The sequence below is a fragment of the Nothobranchius furzeri genome, chromosome 5 (genome assembly GCF_043380555.1).
Source record: "Nothobranchius furzeri strain GRZ-AD chromosome 5, NfurGRZ-RIMD1, whole genome shotgun sequence".
Lineage (NCBI taxonomy): Eukaryota > Metazoa > Chordata > Actinopteri > Cyprinodontiformes > Nothobranchiidae > Nothobranchius > Nothobranchius furzeri.
The window spans coordinates 78,111,214-78,132,357 of NC_091745.1; the positions used below are offsets into that span (position 1 = coordinate 78,111,214).

The window sequence follows — 21,144 nt, forward strand, 5'->3', positions numbered from 1 at the left end:
AAATACCTCTGATTGATTACTGGAGACGCAGGTATGAGCGACCTACCTGAACCTCTCGGGCATGGTAGGCTATGATGAGTCCCAGCAGGATAACGGTGGACAGGCTGATCAGACACTTCAGGGCCAGAGAATACATGGAGCTCTGCAGAGAGAAAGCAAATACCCTCAATAACACAAACAAGCAACACACCTGAGATGCTATTTGCTATGATGGTGAAAAAATAAAGCAAAACGGGATCTTGAAAAGTTCTAATTAGTTAAAATGATGTTGGAGTCCAACATTCTGAGCTTTGCTGGCATCCTGAAACCTTTAATGACGTGAACCTTGTTATTTTTCACACCAGAGACACGTGGGAAACTAGTGATGCACCGATATGACATTTTTGGGTTGATACCGATATTCGACATTAATATCACCATTATGGCCGATAACCGATATTTGCCAAAATCGATAAACTGACATTATTGCTTCTAAAATCATCAAATTTTGTACAGAATAAAAATTATTAAAGCTAAATTGACGTTATTATGTATAAACACCACGCACATTTACGCTTCTGAGATGATTACAATCCCTGTCACATGACTGAACAAATACACATCACCCCCCTCACCCTCTGAAGCTGATAAACAAATGGAAACAAGATGGAAAAAATATCGGTTGTTAATATCGGCCTAGTTTTATTTATCGGGCCGATACCGGTATGTTAAAAAAATGACTAACATCTGCCGATACCGATGCCGATGTATTGTGCATCCCTAGTTGCAACGTAAAGTAGAGCAAAAAAAAAGAAAACTCTAACAACAACCCTACATTTTAGAGTGTGTGTAGGTTTTTGTGAGGGAAATTTCTGGTCCGAGACGAGCCTGACTCATTGGCAGCTCTGGGTCCGCTGAGCTGCGAGTTACAGCCGATCTGAATGTAACGATGTGAGAAGACGTGTGCTACACATGCGCACAGCCACCTACTGCTCAGTGGTTTAAACTACAGCAGAAGAAGCCAGTAAACCCGCCAACCGGCCCCGTGCCGAGCCGTTCCACCTGTGTGGGAAGGCATTTGAGCCAGGTGTGTAAAATTCCCAGTTAAATTAAAGAGCAAGTCACCCCCTACCAGAGTATTACTGCACTCCCACTTCCCGTTTGAAAAATGCAACAAATGCTGTTGCCTAGCAGGCCGAGAGGGCGGAGCCGCTAACAAACACACACACACACAGTCTCACAACGACATTGTGACATCATATGGTACCAGCTAACGTTCTAGGGTACCTCTTAGCCAATAGCGATGGCAGATTTAAATTCAAATGCAGTGCAGAGTTTTTACCTGACAATGGCACAACACTGACAGTTTTAGGCAGAACATTTAAATTGCAACTAAAATGCACTAAAGTGCAAAACTATTGACTACACGTGTCTGCAGCACGATTAGACACGCACTTATATAGTTTATCAGGAAAAAAGGTTGATTTGGGGGTGACTTGCTCTTTAACTTTCCATTTCCATCCAGAGCCACTTGTCCTGATGTAACACACGGTTCTAAAAGTTTATCACAGGATGAATACGTTTATGTTAACGGGAGGCCGTTTTGTTCATGGCGTTCAGATGGTGTTCCGTGCAGACCGGCGTTGTGCCAACGTGGTCTGGATTAACGTAATCAACGAACAGCTGGATGGGAAGGACTAGCTGGCAGCATGTGTTCGTTTAGCTGCTCTAACGTGAAGTCAGCTGATGTGAATGAAGCCCATGTGGTTCCAAGCATCATCTCAAAAGCATCATCAGTAGTTGGTTCCTCTGGAGTTTCTCGGCTTTCCTCTAAACCCCCGAGGGTCTGCATGTTTAGTGTAGGGAAATAAAGTCATGCATAATGTTTCAGCCTGCTTCTGCGTTCATCTACAGTAATGGCATGGATAATCCATGCAACTCTATGTCAACGTGTACAATATTACTGTATGATGATCTCGTAACTGTTTCTGGGCTCAGAGTCAAGAAACGCATTTCTTATTTAGTCTAAAAAGATTTTTCCTTCGCTGCGCTGCGGGACTGTGCTTCACTAGCGCTCGCTGAGCTTTAGCTCTCTGTGCCGATGAGGGGACAGCATGCAAAACACAGTTTAACGTCTCACTACCTCGTTTAAGTGTCAGGGAGGCGTTTCAAGGAGAGGTCGTGTGCATCAATTCCGCATCCGTGAGAGGAAATATGCACACATGTAGTTTGTGACAAACATTTATCAGCCCGTCCAGTTTTAACCTGAAAGAATCTAAAGAGCATTTCAAACACACGCACAGCACAGCAGAGGTGGAATCGTAGTGTTTGATCCATCTATATCTTCTGCACTCGAGCTTTAAATCCTCCTCTTGTCTACTTTGATAAGGTTTGTGATCGATACACAGGGGAACGCCCAGTCAGCACTGCTCACAGGACTTCAGAGGTTTTCTTTGGCTGCCTCGCCCGTCGCTTTAGCGCCGGGAAAAACACACAAATGCACATGGCAAAAGCCGTGTATAAGAATGTCCGCACCTGATTTAGAAGAGGAAAGTAAAAAGAAAACAAGCTTGTATTGATTAGCTGCTTTCTAACAAACATCTCATCCATCCACCCACGCCTGATGCTCTTCAGGGTCACGGCTAGCCTAGAAATCTAGACTAAGCGTTGCAGCAGCAAAAGATTTTGCTCTGCAGGTCGGTCTAGTTGCTCCATAGCCTCAGCACGTCTGCAACTGAACAGTTTTAGGTCTGGCCAATCACAGCGCTCTACGGTTGTAGAGAGATGTAGGGCGAGCTTACCACCAGAGCTGTGGCAGATTAAAACTACAAAGATGGCATCGGCTCAGGAACGGCTCTCCTTTGAAAAGGCTTAAGCATCAAATATGGAAGATTTAGATTTGGGCTTTTCATTAAGACGCGAGAAGATAGAGGTACTCAAGTCTTTTATTTTGGAAAAGGATGGATTTTCTTCTTCTTCTAAACTCACAAAAGTTTTGAAACAATCGTTCCCACAGGATAGGTTCAGTTTAAAGTACGGATTGATTGATTGATTTAAGGCGCTGGGAGGGACGTGGGACTTTCTCAAACCAGTCCAAAACCAGTTCCTTCTAAAGATCTGTCATTTCTGGGGTGAATTACACTTAAAGATGGTTTACTGCCTTGGAAAAAAACATCTGTTTTTTAATCACTGCTTGGTAATGGTACGTTCATTCCTCCAAGCGTTGTCCAACAAGGAAGCTATCAACAATTTTCAATTATTTGTAGCCTTGGCACAGAAAATCCCTTGAAATTGGCCCAAAAATCCTTTAAATGAACAACAGCAGATGAATGAGATGAATGAGTGATGTTTCAGAAACTCACCATACACTCTTTGAGTGTGTTAATTATTTAAATAAAGTTTGTTTGAACCTTATGGTCTGAAATATTCTGGCGTTTGTAGAAGGAAGTCATCTGGTGGAGATGTCGCGTCTCTCCTCTTCACCTCCGTTCCTCTTTGCTCTCCTCATCCATTTTTCTCTTGGGCTGGAAGTCTGCAGACTTGCTCGAGGCGTTGCCGTTCTGAGTCATGCTGACTGTCAGTTCATCTTTGAGCTGGATGCATTCCAGCAGAGTGGAAACGATGCTTCATACTGGTTCATTGGGAATTTTTATATCTGTTCTGGAAATCTATTTTGGTGACGAGAATTCAGCTTTATAAAAAAATTCCTAATGATATTGCCATTTTTTCTAATTTCACCTTTAGGACTTCCAAGGGTTTCTGACTTGTTTTTCTTTTCTTTCCAACTCAAACACTGGGATTGGTGGTCCACTGGAAAAAGCATCTGCCGTTCATCTTGTTTTAGGCCCAGATCAGCGGTGTAGTGGTATAGTGTCCACCCTGAGACTGGGAGATCGTAGGTTCAAATCCACGGTCAGGTCATACCAAAAACTTTAAAAATGGGATCCAGTGCCTCCCCGCCCGACACTCAGCATTCAGGGGTTCGATCGGGGTGCTTGAACCTCCAAATTGTTCCCGAACACAGCCGTGTCTGCAGCTCACCGCTCCCCAAAGGGATGGGTCAATTATTTCACATTAATATCTACACTTAATTAAATGTACCGTTTTAATTATATATATGATTCCCAGAGGATTGAAAATTCACTTGTTTACCCTGCCACGCTAAATTATTGCAATAATCGAGTCACTTTCCTTCTTTTCCACCAATTTTTTTGCAAATCGTTTTCCGTCCGGCTCCGAGAGATCTGTTTATTCTTTTATTATTTTTTTCCCATTTTATTAATTATCTGCTCTGAAAAGGTAACTGCCAATAAGTCTAATGACCTCTCTGGTGTTAATGGTGACCCCAACCTCTCCTCAATCATCAGCAGGTGCTCCTGTGGGTCCCATCTCCATCCCAAAGCACTCGCAGGCAGCCCAGTTTTAATGTGACTGGCTTTTAAGCTGCAGTCTCAATAGCAGGGGTCTAGAAATCGGGTTCTTGAGGGCCACTATCCAGCATGTTTTAGTGTTTTCCCTGCTCCAACACACCTGGATTTAATCAGCAGGTGATTAACTGGCTGAACAGGTGATTCAACCATTGAATCAAGTCTGCTGGTGCAGAGAAGCAACTAAAACATGCTGGATAGTGGCCCTCGGGGACCAGAGCTCAAGACCCCTGGTTAACAGATGTATTACTACTTAAACGTAAAGTTTGGGAAACACACATCAGTGGTAGAGCTCATACCAGCTTAACACGGGTGTGCAAATGAGGGACATGCTAAAGGAGCTGGTGCTCATACATAATTCCTAGCACATGCATACATGTGCATAAGCTATGTTTATCCCTGCATATTACAGTTACATGCACATGATAAATTATGCTAATTACCCAGATGCAAATGGAAAAATGAGTTATGTTTAGCCATTGCTAAACTGGGGGCTTGTCTGGGTGTATTCATTAATTTTTTGGATGACTTTTAAAGGCCCACATTTGTAAAGTTCGTTGGGTGTTTGGTTCATTTTTGTTGCTGTGGTCTAAGTGGAAATGCGTCACCAACAGTCACCGGATTTTTAAAAATAATAAAAAGTTAAACGTCCACAAACAGACAGCATAATACTTTTTAAACCTCATCTATGATCGACAATGAGTTTCTCATTCATCCATTCACACACTGCTTCACTCTGCATTCAGTATTTTTTATACTCGCTCATGAACAGAAATGCAGATCAGAAGCAATAAGAGGTTTAAGGATACTTTGGAACACCGCAGGACCAAAGATCGACCCCCTTAACACAAAATGTGTTTGGTCTGATCCTCCATTTAATCAATTTCAGACAACGATGTGCTTTTCCTTCCCCTAAGAACCAAATCCTGCCTGGAATGAAGAGCAAGGTTTACTGAGGACATGGAGCAGTGTTGGATTGTAATCCTAATCCCTCTAGGACATGGTTTTACGTTTTCTATTATGACCGACAAAAAGAAGCCGATTTCATCATTAATGCATCGTTTTAATTCTAAAAGATGTGATCAAGTGATGGTTGGAAGAACGCTTTCTCCAGGTCAGGTCAGGTCCCGCCACAAGCGAGCGAGCTTAAGTATCTTGTTCACGAGTGGGCGACAGCGGCATAGGAATACGTGCTCGCCTCATAACTGAAAGTTTGCAGGTTCAAGCCCCCGCTCAGTCGGTCACTGCCGTTGTGTCCTTGAGCAAGACACTTAACTCGCCTTTCCTGCTGGTGGCGTTCAGAAGGACCAGTGGCGCCTGTGTATGGCAGACTCACCTCTGCCAGTGTGCAGCACCAGGGTGTGAATGGGTGAATGACTGATTGTGCTGTAAAGCGCCTTGGGAGGGTTCCAGGACTCTAGAAGGCGCTATATCAAATACAGACCATCTACCATTTACGAGTGAGGGAAAGGTGGAGCGCGAGATCAATAGGTAGATTCATGCTGCGTCTGCAGTGATGCGGGCGTTGTACCTGTCTGTCGCGGTGAAGAGAGCCGAGCCGGAAGGTGAAGCCGGTCGATCTACGCTCCTGCCCTCACCTTGGGTAGTGGCAAAAAGAACGAGGTCACGGTTACAAGACATTAGTTTCTCCACAGGGTGTCTGGGCTCTCCCTTAGAGACAGGGTGAGAAGCTCGGTCGTCCAGGAGGGGCTCGGAGTAGATCTGCTGCTCCTCCACATCGAGAGGAGCCAGTTGAGGTGGCTCGGGCATCTGATTAGGACACATTCTGAACGCCTCCCTGGTAGGGATGAGTACCGAATTCGGTACTTTTTAAGGTACCGACCGAATTCCATAGTACCGACCGAACACCGATTCACGTCATTTCAAACGGTGCCTCGTTTCGGTACTGCCAAGACAGTTGCGCATGCGCAAGAGCGTTATGTTGCCGGTCCCTGCGAGCCCGTTGTAAACAGAGCAAGCATGGTAGAAAGAACGCACGCTAAAACTTGGGTCCACTTCACTAAATGTGATGGGTAACTGGGTGATGAAACTAGCGACAGACAACGATCTAAGTGAGACATCCTCATCTTAATCTGCTCCAGTAGGTAAATAAAATGTTTAAGATAACGTTACCTTGATTTGTTAGCTTCCGTTTCGCTAATGGTGCGTTCGCTTTCTCCTCGGAACTCCGAATTTCCGACTAGAAGAACATGAACGCGCTCTAAAGTTTGGCTTTACTTTACTAAATGCGACGGGTGAATGGATGAAGGTAAAACCAGCGACAACGATCTAAGTTTGAGGCATCATCGTTTTAATCTGCTCCAGCAGCTAAATAAACTGTTAAAGATAACGTTAGCTTGATATGTTAGCTTCCATTGCCACCGTTGTTTCCAGCTAATGGTGCGTTCGCTTTCTCCTCGGAAATTCTAACTTCCCAGTAGGAAAAATCAAATGAAAAAAGACGGCAAAAGGAATGAAGATACACAGTAAATTTAGTTCACAGTAAAGATGTTTGCTTCAGTTTAATTATCAGCTTATAAAACTACAAGGACGATGTTAAAATACAAACTTGTATGTTATTTATCGTGATATTTATCAAATATGGTTATACATATATATTGAGAAAAATATATATTTAATTATAAAAGAGAATTAAAATAATAAACACTCAAAAGTATCGAAAATTGGTACCGTTAAGTACCGGTATCGACTCGTAGGTACCGGGAATTAGTACCGGATCGATTCAAATGTCAAAGGTACCCATCCCTACTCCCTGGTGAGGTTTTCCGGGCACGTCCAACTGGAAGGAGACCTAAAGGAAGACCCATGGACCGTGTCTCTCGGCTGGCCAGGGAACGCCTTAGGATTTCCCCGGAGGAGCTGGGCCAACAGGCTGTGGAGAGGGAAGTCTGGGCCTCCCTGATTAGGCTGCTGCTCCCGCGACCCGATCCCGGATAAGCGGACGATAATGGATGGGTGTAAGTGAAAGTGGCATAAAACATGTTAATAACATCGGTTAATAAGCAGCTAAACATAATTGTATTAACTCAAATATTAAATAATAAAACAAATACTAATAGATAGGTCTGTCAGTGATTTATTCGTTCGTCGGCACTTCGAATTAAAAAACTAGAGTCAACATTTCTGAGGTGCTGAGGAGCGAAGGTACACGTTTACCGTGATTTCCGAAAGCCGGCTTTAATTAGTGTCATGGATGTTAGTAATTAACCCAGACAGAAGGTCACAGTACTCACACGGTGGTGGAGAAATGTCCTGGGGACTTCTGTCAGCTGCAGATAAACACGCATTTAGCTTTTAATTGGCAGAAGGAGCTCTAAACATGTCAGGTGGTTCTGACACCTTGTTTTTTAGGAATACTCGTCATCGGCTTTGTTCTTTTAAACAAAACAGCATAAATGTCTGTTAAAATAAACTCATATGTCACCATCTATTCATCCTGCAATACCTACGGAGAAATAATGCACAAATACTCCTATAATTATGTTGGTTTTCAGACTTTTGGCACAAACTGAAATATGAATCGTGTTAGAAAAGCTCGTTGAGTCGGCGTTCTGGCTTCTGCATCCCACACCAAAACCGATTCATTTGTCCACATCAGCTCAAGGGCGACATTTGGAATTGCAGAGTGTAAAACACACAAAAGGAGACGAAAAACCCTTCGAAGTACATTCATCATCATGTTCGGCAAGGTCACACGAGAGCAAGCGGCCGGATCCTCCCTCGAGTCGAGCCACACGAAGACGTTTCAGATCCAGCGTGGTTCCGTTGGTAACGTGAAGAAACAGCGAGTCGGCCGTGTGGAAAATAAACTGTAGATGCTGTTCATTTAAAATCTAATAAACAATTCAATTCACATATAATTCACATAATCCTGGCTGTTTTTGTTTGCAACTGTTTTCCATAACCAGAGCATCGTTGGTTACTAATACAGACATGACTGTGGAAGAAACACCACTTAGTTTGGTTTTCCTGATGCAGCAGACCCGGAGCTCCATCCGTTGTTTGGTCTTTATTTTCTTGCGCGAGCTTGTCCTGCCTCTCATCTCATTTGTACTCTCAGAAGCAAACGAGGTGCATGGGAAGCCATGGCTGTGGTGCTAATGAGAAAAATGCAGGTTTCAGGCCTGGCTCTCAGCAGCGGATCGGTTTAAACACAATCCCACCGGTGAGCTGATCTGGGACTTTCTTAGAGTTCGTGTCGTCTCGCTCTCTTGTCTCATTCTTCAAGCCCCCCCCCCCCCCACCCCCGTTGTCAGCGTGCCGTATTTTCCCCACAAATCTCCTGTTGCACTGCCACAAAAGTCTCATTTCTATTTTTCATTATACTACAATTACGTCAAATCTCCGTTCTACTAGACTGTCATTAGTGTCTACAGGGTAGCGATGGGTACCGAATTCGGTACTTTTTAAGGTACTGACCGAATTCCATAGTACGGACTGAGCACCGATTCACGTCATTTGAAACGGTGCCTCGTTTCGGTACCCGTCCTTCATAACAAGAACTTCCCTAGACAGCTGTGCATGCGCAAGAGCGTTATGTCGTCGCTCGCTGCGAGCATGGACGTAATTTTCACTTTAGAAGTGGGGGGGGGAGACACGGAGTGGGGTGGGGTGTGTGTGTGAATCTTTACAGTATGCTCTAATGGGAAACAGGCTTCAACACAAACAGTTGTTTTCCGCTTGGTCCTAGAGCTCAACCAGTGTCAATTTAATATAGCGTAATATTGTTTTTGGATGGTAAAAAAAAGCAGGGGTCAAAACTTGACTTTGGAAAAAGTGGGGGGGACATGTCCCCCCTGTCCCCCCCAAAAATTACGTCCATGGCTGCGAGCCAGTTGTAAACAGAGCAGCATGGTGGAAAGAACGCACGCTAACGCTTGGGTCCACTTCACTAAATGTGATGGGTAACTGGGTGATGACGAAACCCACATGGAAGACAATGAGGATTTGCTCGCTTCTGACACCAGCCCCCTAGTGGATGAGGGTGGAACTGCAATTTTGGTGCAGCAATTGAGCCGCATTGTGGGGGCTTGGTTTTGATGGCGTGATGTCTTTTCCTTTCAAGTTTGTAAATGTTACTGCACACAGTGAATATTGAGCTGAAACGTGATTTAAGGCCCATTGTGAATCAATTGAAATCCCAATTGTCTAAAATCCTTCAGCCCTACTAGCTTTAGCGACTTATTCGGCTAAAGGACTGCACACTGGGAAACCAATCTGTTGGCCCGCTGACCCCCCCCCCCCGGTGGTGAGACAGTCCACCTCACATCAACTTTTTCAGTCTCGCCTTACCAATACTGTTTTGTTTGAGGTGTTTCCACTGCCTTTTATCGACTTTTATCCCTGCTCTGGGCTCTTTGTGCAGCACCTGGGTCAGCTGCCATGCTGCTTTAGAAATAAACTTGATGATGACGATGTGTTGACTTCTCAAAAGAACACTTGGGATTTTAGCCATGCTAGCTCGCTACCTTAATGGGCTCATTTCCTAGATGACATGTCTTATAGGACGTCACATGTGTATTATTGGGGGCTGCATTCCATTTAGGTAGCTCTGCCTGTAATCACATGCTGAGCTGAAATGGAACGCCACCCTTGATTATACACCTGGGGCTTTAATAGGCCTGTAAAGTTATTACAATTACTCGTGTTTAGCCGCCTTAATGACCTCCTTTCTGAATATATATAAATAAATGTAAGATTTTTCTTGAGCTAACTTTAAACTCATTTATTGGTGTGTGACAAAAATACAAAAAGGGTGATGACAACTCTTTGCTAAACATTAAAGAGCAAGTCACCCCCAAATCAACTTTTTTGCTAATAAACTATATAAATGAGTGTCTAATCGTTGCTGCAGACACATGTAGTCAATAAATTGGCACTTTAGTGCATCTTAGTTAAAATTTAAATATTCTGCCAAAAACTGTCAGTGTTGTGTGGTCGTCAGGTAAAAACTCTACACTGTATTTGAATTTAAACCTGGCAACGCTATTGGCTAAGAGGTACTCTATGATGTCAGCTGGTGCATTACGATGTCATGATGTTTTTGTGGGCACTTGTGTTAATGTATTTGTTAGTGGCTCCACCCTCGGTCTGCCAGGCAACAGTATTTGTTGCATTTTTCAAACAGGAAGTGGCAGTTGAGTAAGACTCTGGTAGGGGGTGACTTGCTCTTTAAGTACACTTGGATAAAATCTGGGACCTATTACGAACACTTTCCCCTCGAGAAAAATGAACATTGTGATTTTTTAAAATTTGTATAGTAGATTAAAAGTATTTTGCATGATGAATAATGCCCATAAACAGAAAATATTTGTGATTTTTCCTGCTGAGCTGTATGAACTGAAGCCCTGTCTCAGTTTGGTTGCTGGGCAACCTGCAGAGAAACAGACAATATTCACGAAATGAAGGAGAAGTGTCTGAGTTTGACTTGGAGCCTTGAGCCTCAGAGTCCATTTTTCTGCACTCAAATCCCACCTGAACGAGGAGGAACCATCAGTGATGTGATTAGCAACATAATCCTGAATGGCTGTGGTGAATTAACACCATCAGACGGATCTGAGCTGCTCATCAACATAATGGTTCACAACTCCCCTCGTGCAAATTGTGGTTCAAAGCCGAGGCAGAAACTGTTGGTTCATGTTAACTCATTTGCATGTTTTTACTGTGTGGGCGTCGGACGAGCCCCCGCACCGTGAGAACAAACATCTCAGCTCTGAAGCCGATCTTCATCTGCGTACGTCACACGTCACGTGATCAGGAAGCAGAACATCCATGTGTTAGGAGGTCGTTTTGGGCCGCTGCTGTAAAAAAAAGCGAGGCGCGAACCGGAAAAGCTTCTGCCGATCACAATTTAACAACGGATTATGAAAGAACAGATAACGCTCGAAACGCGCGGATTCTTCCTGATGTAAGAGGTGAGTCTCCGCTTTGTTTTGGTTGTTTTGGCGTCGACATCATCCTAGCGCGCAACGTTCTGTCACTCTTAAAAAAACAGTAAAAACGGCGAGAAACGCTGGCAGCGAATGAGTTAAACATGACGCTGCGGCTGCGTGTAACTGGGTTTAGAGTTCAGAAACTCAGACTTTTCTACCTAAAATCACCATTTTGCACAACTCTACAGTCGTGCCAAGCCCGCCCAACGCCTCTGTGATTGGCTCAAACTAAACGTTGCGAGGCCCATGGTAGACCTGCTGAGGCTACAGTGGAGCGTGGCTCGACCGACCTGCTACAGTTAGTCGGATCTAGGCTAGATTACTCTTGGATCATTGAGATTGGCTACCAGCTCCACATAATCTTCCACTTATTCTCCCCAAAAATGAAACTGATGGATTTTTAGGAGAAATTAAAATGCGAAAATTTAAAAAACAGTTTTAAGTGTTTCTGTGATTTCATTCCAATTCTCTAAATGAGAATTTGCTGCTGTGGCCCCCAGACTCTGGACCTCTCTCCCCCTGAGCCTGAGATCAGTGGACTCAGTGGTCTCCTTTAAAAAGCAGCTGAAGACTCACCTGTTCAAGCTGGCTTTTGTATGACCTTCTTCACCACTCTCTCTTTATTTTGCTCTCCCCACCTATTCCACCTTCCTCAGGATCCACTGATTTCCCTCTTCCCTATTCACTCTCTCGCTTTCCTAACATTTTTTCTTTTAAATCCCAATCGTCTATTTTTGCTCATTTTAAAATATATTTTTAACCATTTTCTAAATGCTTTTTTATATTTTTACAGTTTGTTTTTGTGAAGCGCCTCGTGATTTTTATCTTGAGAGGCGCTATAGAAATGATACTTTCTTCACAAATTCATTCAAAAAAAAAAACGAGTCACAAAATCTTAATTATTACCTCCCATTTAAAAACTGCACTTGTTTGAGTAAAAGATTTTTTTTTTATCAGCTGATTACAACTAAACTCTTGTCAGTTTAAACGGAACGATGCATCATTAAACCACTTTTGTTCCACAATGCAGATAAAAGAGCTATTTCACTTACTAAGCACAGAAACTCGTAATGATCCGCGCACAAACATCACAGACTTCAGAATGTGGAACTAATAATCAGAAATGTGTTTGGCATTTCTTTTAAATAATCAGATCAGCATTTTCCTGCTCAGTCGATCTTAAACAGGCTGGTGCCAAGAGGAGTAAAGTAAGTAAGTAAAAGTTTATTTATATCGCGCCTTTCTCAGATATGAATCACAAAGCGCTGTACAACATGATAAAGATCAGGGCAAATACCTCTAACCAATAAAAACATAAGAAAAACAATAGCAGTGATAAACATAGAAAATAAAATCATGAGTATAAACAAAGTGAAGGTGTGAACCCGAACAAAGCCATCTTTTTGAAACATTTAGGGAGGGAACGCCTGGATGAAAAGGTGAGTTTTTAGATGATTTTTAAAGACCTCTACAGTGTTAGAGAGACGGAGATTTGAAGGTAGACTGTTCCAAAGTCTGGGTGCAATAGTCTGAAAGGCCCTGTCCCCTTTGGTTTTCAGTCTGGTTCGAGGAACAGCCAGGAGGTTTTCAGATGTGGATCTAAGGTTCCGAGAGGTGGTGTGTGGGGATAAAAGCTCAGATAGGTAGCTTGGAGCCTGGTTGTTAAGAGCTCTATAGGTCAGGACTAAAACTTTAAACTGAATTCTATATTCTACCGGGAGCCAGTGGAGGGACTGTAAAACCGGAGTGATGTGAGCTCGTCTGCTGGACTTGGTTAGGAGTCTGTCTGCTGCATTTTGGATGGAGGTGTCATGTCTGAATACTTCTGCATGTTTTGTGGAGGCAGCAGGAAACAACATTTACTGTAAAGGATTTTTCTAAAGTTCTTCTAGGTTTCTGCAGTCCTTTTCACTGAAAAAAAAGTTATAAATCAAGTTTTATCATTTTATTACGAGCTTAAAGGTCATTGTCTATTCAAGACGTGTTTTCAGTTGTCGCTTGTGTGCAAAACCTTCCAGAACTGAAAAGAAATCAGTTAGATTATTGTAACTATCTTTACGTGTTTTAACAAATCAGATGGCAGTCGTCTCCAGTTGGTCCAGAACGCTGCAGCAAGGCTTTTAACAGGAACCAATAGAAGGGCTCACATAACACCAGTTTTATCTTCTTTACATTGGCTACCGGTCAAGTTTAGAATAGATTTTAAAATTTTAGTTTTGACTTTTAGAGCTCTTTATGGACAAGCTCCACAATATTTATCAGACCTTTTAATCCCTCACTCTTCTGGCCGCACTCTACGGTCCTCGGGTCAGAACCTCCTGAAGGTCCCTAAGACCAGATTTAAAACTAGAGGGGACCTGTCCTTTCAAGCTGTAGCTCCCAGACTTTGGAACGCCCGGCCCTTGTTTCTTCATGTGGCCGACTCTGTTGATTCTTTTGAAAAGCAGCTGAAGACACTTTTATTTAGACAAGCTTTTATGTAAGTTGACCTTGTGCTCCTGTCCTGTTTTGCCTTTTTATGTATGTTGTGAAGCACTTTGAGATTTTATCTGTGAAAAGTGCTATATAAATAAAGATTTACTTACTTATTTACTAAATTTAATTTAAATGAAGCATGAAGCCCAAGTTTAAAGCATTTCATCCATACAGACAGACAGACAGAAAGATGGATGCACAACTCAAATATTTGCAGACTGTTAAGAGCACATTCATGTTTACACACACGAGCTCGTGACTAGCTGTACATAAAGGTGCGGTAAGTGTGCATTGATCAGGCTTGGTGGACGGCATGCAGAGATAACGAGCTTTTTCAGCTTCTCTAGTTTCTTTGGAAAGCAGCCAAAATGCACACACACACACACACACACACACACACATATGCACGCATGCACGCACACATACACACACACACACATATGCACGCACGCACGCACACACATGCACACACACATGCACGCACACACATATGCACGCATGCACGCACACATACACACACACACATATGCACGCACGCACACACACACATGCACGCACGCACGCACACACGCACATATGCACATACACACACACACACATATGCACGCACGCACGCATGCACACACATGCACACACACATGCACGCACGCACGCACGCACACACGCACACATATGCACACACACACACACATGCACACGCACGCACACACATATGCACGCACGCACACACATGCACGCACGCACGCACGCACACACACACGCACACACATGCACACACACGCACACATGCACACGCACGCACACACACACACATGCACGCACGCACACACACACACACCTGGTACCTTAAGGGCTTTCCCCAAATGTTCCCTCATCATTGAAGCAAATGTAAACGCAAATGCATGCTGATAACGACACACTACTCTCGCAGTGATACGCCGCTCACTGTGTGTGTGTGTGTGTGTGTGTGTGTGTGTGTGTGTGTGTGTGTGTGTGTGTGTGTGTGTGTGTGTGTGTGTGTGTGTGTGTAAGTGTGTGTGTGTTGGGATGATGCCTTCTTGAAATCAGTCTCCAGGGAAACAGGCAGTAGGCAGAAAAACGATTTCACCTTATCAGGATAAATGTACACACACACACACACACACACACACACACACACACACACACACACACACACTTGACTTCACTCTGGCACAAGCTATTACAGCCATACACACTCAATTAAATCCGGACAAAGAGAGATGTGAACACTGACATCAGCAGGTGCATCTGTGGGTTTTGACAGAGCTGAACACAAACTGGCATGAACACACACATTCCATAGGTGCGCACACACACGCGACCCTACCTATTACACTATGGCATGAACGGTAACAGCCGGATGATGCAAGTGTGTCAACACACCGACACTCAGATGGAGGTAACCTTGTTAAATGGGCATATTTATACCTGTTCTAGCTAGACCAAAGGGATCCAGAGTCCCTTAGAAGCTTGTGATGGAGGGAGTGTGGAGCGGATTGGAGGACAAGAGGGGAGGAGAAAAAACAAGAGCAGGAGTGCAGAGATGGATGATGGCTCCTTTAAAGAAAATGATGGCAGTTTAATTCCCAGATCATCATCATGAACCGTCTGAAAGCAGCACACAGCCTCTGTAAGTGGTCGAGCAGAGCGAGGTCTGGAAAGGTCTCCCAATAAACGTCTGTGAGAAATGTCATGGACGGAAAAGCGAGGGCGAGGAGTGAGAGACGGTGTGAGTGTAGGGAGGATGAAGAAGCTGTTGTAAGTCGGTCGAGATGGCAATGACCCGACACCCCCCCCCCCCCCCCCGGGAGAGTGGAGGCATATTTAAGATGCTCCTGAGGGAGGACGGTAAACACTCGAGGAAGGGAGGGAAGGAGCAAGCGGGGGAAAGCAGAGCTGTTAGTTAATTAAACATCTAGTTTTTAGTGGAAACAAAAGAAAAACGTTTAAAAGGTTAAAAATAAGAATAACAGGTTAAGTGGGACTTTTGCTGCTACCTCCTTCAGCTCAGATCAGGCTGCACGCCCGGTGGCCTCACCCCTTCTTTCCCCCGGAGCCGTCAGCAGCGCGAGTCGGCCGAGTCTCAGGAGCAGCATGTCGCGGCCCTTACGCGCCGGTGTCGGTGCAGGATCGGCTCGGGGTCCTTCGACTGCACATCTACTCGGCTTTCACACACGTTTTGGAAAGACATCAGCAGTTTTGTTGATAAATTCTTGTTTGTTAACACCTAAATGTTTTCTTTATAATTGTAATTTGTTAATAAAACACCATATTATCTTTGTTTTTGTAAAGAATGTGAAACTGCATGAAACCAACATCAGACTGACAAACAGAACAGTTCTTATATGTGAAACCACATCTGTTAGTATTGATGTGGAGCTCGTCTGTATATTTCCTTAGTTGTTAACTAAATACATTCTTTGACTCAAAATGTTGCTTGGTGTCTTTCAATAAAGTTCTTATATTTTATTTTGCCCCATTTCATCAACATCAAGAGCTTTTGAGGGTCACCGTTCATCATTTGCTTATATTTTACATTTCCTTTAGAAATTCAAACATATTTTCTCCAGAAAGTGTTGATTTTTGGACTACAGGACTACAACCGCTAAGACCGCGACCGCAAAGTTGTTCTGACCAATCAAAATCATAACGTGATGATGTCACTTCCGTAAGCTTCATGTTCAGCCAATCAACTACTTTGACGTCATCGGCAGTCGAAGGACCCCGAGCCCATCCTGTACCGACACCGGTTCTATTTTCTACGCGCGACGCCTCAGAAACGGGTCAAGTTCGACATTTTTGGGGAAGGAAAGACAGGAAATTGGACGCGGAAATGGAGAGAAGCTCCCGAGATTTTCAGAATAAAGAAACGTACTGCCTTCTGGTTGCTTTACTTTCAAAAAAAGTTACTAACTGTGTGGCCCCGTGAGAAGATATCACCTAGCTAGCGGTCTCCTTTGTTTTTCAGGTCCGTATTGGCGATTCTAAAACGGACAGAACATAAAACACAAACCATGTTGTAGTTTTCTCCTGCTTGTTGTTGTGTTTACTGACGAAGTCACTCGTGTGACTTCGTGCTCGGTCGGTGACGCTGCTCCCCTGCTGCTTCACGTCTCGTGGAAAGGGCCAAGCAGCAGCTTACGCGAGCAAGTCGTGCTGCTGACGGCTCCGGTGGAAAGAAGGGGTTATCGTCGTTCGGAGCATTCCCAACGGCCGTGAAGTGTCCCGTAAGGACACCCCCATACGCATAAGGACGCGTCGCTTTCAGTCTATGTCAGCAGTTCAGATCAGGCCAGACCAGAAGTCCGTCTCACATGAAAGTAGTATAAAAACATCTGGAAACTTTCAAAATAAAAGACATGTGCGTCATTACTTTTGAAACCTTCGCAGCTGAGATAAACAGAACAGAAAAATACCACAGACCTTTTTGGTTACACGCAGCATCGTGTGAACGGCCAAAATCACGTACGATCCTGCAATTCTCCGATCGTGTCATGACCTCGCTGGACATGGAACGCTTTTACTGCAGCTTCAGGTCTCAAACGCTCCCAGCGGGAAGGAAGCTCGCGCGGAACACACATCTATTACATCACACAGCGTCGACGAATCCAGTGGAAAGCTGAGGTTAGCAGGCGGGGGCGGACCGTACCTCCATGGACCAGGTTGAAACTCTGCCCCTAAATTTGGACACAGCTAGAGTCGTGCTACGGATGCTGCAGCTGGCTTTAAAAAGCTTCTGTTAAGCACTGTTATACAGATAAAGCTAGCGGGTTAATTAGCCAGGTTGTAGCCTCGACACAAAACATGCTGTTGGGTCATCAACGTGCTAATCATCGTAGCAAAAATGACATCAAAACAGATGCAACCAGGTCATAAACTGAGTTGTCTGTCATTCATAATAATCCTGCAGAAGCCATCAGACCCACAGACATGCTAACGGCATTAGCTTTTTGCAGTTATCTCCTTCAAACTAGCATTGAAACAGAAATGGGTTGTGCATGTCTGCTAGCCGAGCGTCGTGTGTTTTACTGCTAGGGAAAACACTTTGAAGCCGCCATCTTTTTTATTTATTTTTTGACAGGAGAGTTCAGAGGAATTCTCCAGCCGCGCCGCTGACTGACAGCTCTCAGCAACAAGTGGGGGACTGCTCTACATACGAGCTGAGAAAACCCCGCACTGGTTACAGCATCGATCTAAAACAGGCTGCAGCATCTGTACGACAGAAAAACGTCGTGGTTTTCAGTTTCGTGTTAAACCTGCAGTATTCTGGAACCAGCAGCAGAAACCAAAGCTCACATCTGACCCTGAATGAAAACTGAGGCCTCTGCAGCAGCTGTGCATCTGTTTGTAGGAGCCTCCTCTGATATGTGCAGCACGCATGCCTCTTATGAAAGGGACACGCGAGTGCACGTCACACATGCACAGGCTATATTCTCCCTTCCTATAAAGTTCAGTTCAAAATTAGTTTAATGCAATTAAACAAATTTCTGCCAAATTGATTTTGCATAATGTTTTTATTCATGCAAATTTGTAAAATTCCTTAATTAAACCTGAAGCATGACCCTTCTGGTCATTAGAATAATTAATAACACGAGGCAACAGGTAGCTAAGCAGCAATAAAAACAAATCTTACTGATTCTGCATTTGTGGGTGGAGATACCACAGCTTTGACTCGGTTGTGTCTTTAGGGTAAACGGTACTTTATTGGTGTTTGGCTTGTTCAGATGTTATATTTCATTCATGTAGGGTAATATTAGTTTCGTCTTCAGCAGCAGAAGCAGTAAAATCAATGATAACTTTAAAGAGCAAGTCACCCCCGACCAGATTCTTACTCAACTCCCACTTCCTGTTTGAAAAATGCAACAAATTCTGTTGCCTAGCAGACCGAGAGGGTGGAGCCGCTAACAAATACAAACACTCACGACATTGTGACATCATAATGTACCATCTTACATCATAGTGTACCTCTTAGCCAATAGCAATGGCAGATTTAAATTCAAATGCAGTGCTGAGTTTTTACCTGACGACAGTGAATCGCTGACAGTTTTAGGGAGAATATTTAAATTTTACCTAAAATGCACTAAAGTGCCGAATTATTGACTACATTTGTCTACAGCACCATCAAACACTCATTTATATAGTTTATCAGCAAAACAATGTTGATTTGGAGTGACTTGCTCTTTAAACAGCTTTTCCCATTTTAGCTTAAAGAGCAAGTCACCCCCAAATCACATTTTTTTTGCTGATAAACTATATTAACGAGTGTCTAATCGTGCTACAGACACGTGTAGTCAATAATTTGGCAGTTCAGTGCATCTTGGTTAAAATTCAAATTTTCTGCCTAAAACTGTCAGTGTTGCGCCGTTGTCAGGGGAAAATTCTGCACTGTATTTGAATTTAAATCTGCCACCGCTATTGGCTAAGAGGTATGCTATGATGTCATCTGGTACATTATGATGTCACAATGCCATTGTGAGCCTTTGTGTGTGTGTATTTGTTAGCGGCTCCGCCCTCTCGGTCCGCCAAGCAACAGCATTTGTTGCATTCTTCAAACATGAAGTGGGAGTGAAGTAAGTTTCTTGTAGGGGGTGACTTGCTCTTTAAAGCTGCGGCTCACTCGTTTAATCAATACATTTGCAGTGGTCCCTAGGAATGAATATTTTGTAAGTCGTACTCAGGGGAAAAAATATACCGGTGCACCATTTCCAGGAACTAGCAGTAACCCACATCACAGCTGAGTTTCAGACGGCAGGATGTGGAGTTTTACTTCCTGATATTGGGACATCTCTTCTCTGATTGGCTACGAGCAACACGGCTACCACTGACTCTGGTTGCTCTGCAACGTTGATGTTTTATCTCCACAAATAACACAAGCCTGGAGGAGTTCTGCTGTGTGGTGGAGTTGATCATGCTAACGTTAGCTTCTACTAGCAGAGATGTTCTCTGCTGTTTCCTGGACGCTAAACCAACAACAGCCTTCCCCGTCGTGAGTCCATGAATGTTAGTGACAGTGTGACGTAGATCTGTCAGGATTTTCTAATCCTAGAGTTTCACCGTCTGTTTTCTATCAGAAGCTGCTGCAGGAGATAGGTGTAGGAGACTATTTTCATGTTCAGCCTGCATGTTAAACTCCGAGTGACCCATTAGAATCAGAAATAATCCTTAAAAATTTATTTTTTTCAGTGATCCATATTTTTAAAAGACATTAATTTAATTTTTAAAAAAAATTTTGTTTCACTAAATTCAGTTTTTTAACAAGTTTCTTTTAAAGCGTTATTTATAAAACATAAAAGACCATGTGTTGGGAAATACTGGGCACACTTGATAACCCATGTCTCTGTATTAAACACACACACACACTGTGTGACAGGTGTATTTGACAACAGCTGTGCATTCTCTCAGAACAGCCATGTTGCGTTGAAACGTGTCGCGGAGCCTGGCCCCGGGGACCCATGTGGGCCGTTGTGAAATGATGCGCTCGTCTGACACGGACAGGCCACATGCTGCCATCCCGAGTGTGTGAGAAGCTCGGCTATTCTCAGAACAAGCCCCCCGTTCCCGATCACCTCGATAAGAGGAACTGTCCTCGATCTGCTGGTGACTGAACGTGTGCAGGGAAGAGAACATTTTGGGTGACACACGGTGTTCTCGCTGCACGATTTATCTCATTGACAGAAACATTTACAGCACGTTAGTTTATTGCAGCAATATGTTGAGAACCGTTTTAGACCTGCAGATGAAACTTGTGAAGCCGATCTCTGGATTTTCCCCTAAATGTGATTAAACTGGTCAGAACGGTGACGGAGGAGAGAAAAGGAGCAGCTAGAGCTTCGGAGCGTGCTTCTGTGGTTTTTAAAATCTGTTCAGCATGTATTTAAATATGTTTGCTCACAACATTCATGGCCACGAACGCCATGCTCTCCGATGTCTTTTCTTTTATCCAACACACACACACACTCCCCCAAATGCAACCCACCCTGTTCAGTTCCAATCGTATTCTTCATCTCTATTTTTGGGAGTGAAATCGAGCAGCTGGACCTCCTGGACGGACCTTTGGTAGCAACCGTTGGAAACAACAGAAAGCCACACTGAGCCTGTGTGTGTTTTTAACAATGAAAACGTTTGTTAGCGGTCGGATTTCCACACAAACACTCGCACCATCTCCAGAATGGTTGTCAATAAACAGGCGCCGTGTGTAGCTCAGAGGAAAACAGCCATTTTCAAAGGGAGTATAAACAGCATGTGTGTGCGTGCGTGCGTGCGTGCGTGCGTGCGTGTGTGTGTGTGAG

General features: G+C 43.8%; 1 protein-coding gene across 2 annotated transcripts in view; it reads right to left on the reverse strand.

Moving 5' to 3' along the window:
• Positions 1 to 21,144, reverse strand: part of kcnn3 (potassium intermediate/small conductance calcium-activated channel, subfamily N, member 3) — a 150,053-nt gene that overhangs the window by 98,837 nt on the left and 30,072 nt on the right. For both annotated transcript variants that reach the window (XM_070551185.1, XM_015950418.3), the window contains exon 3: positions 47 to 142. In XM_070551185.1, the coding sequence (XP_070407286.1) occupies positions 47 to 142 (96 nt within the window). The remainder of the gene's footprint in view (positions 1 to 46; positions 143 to 21,144) is intronic.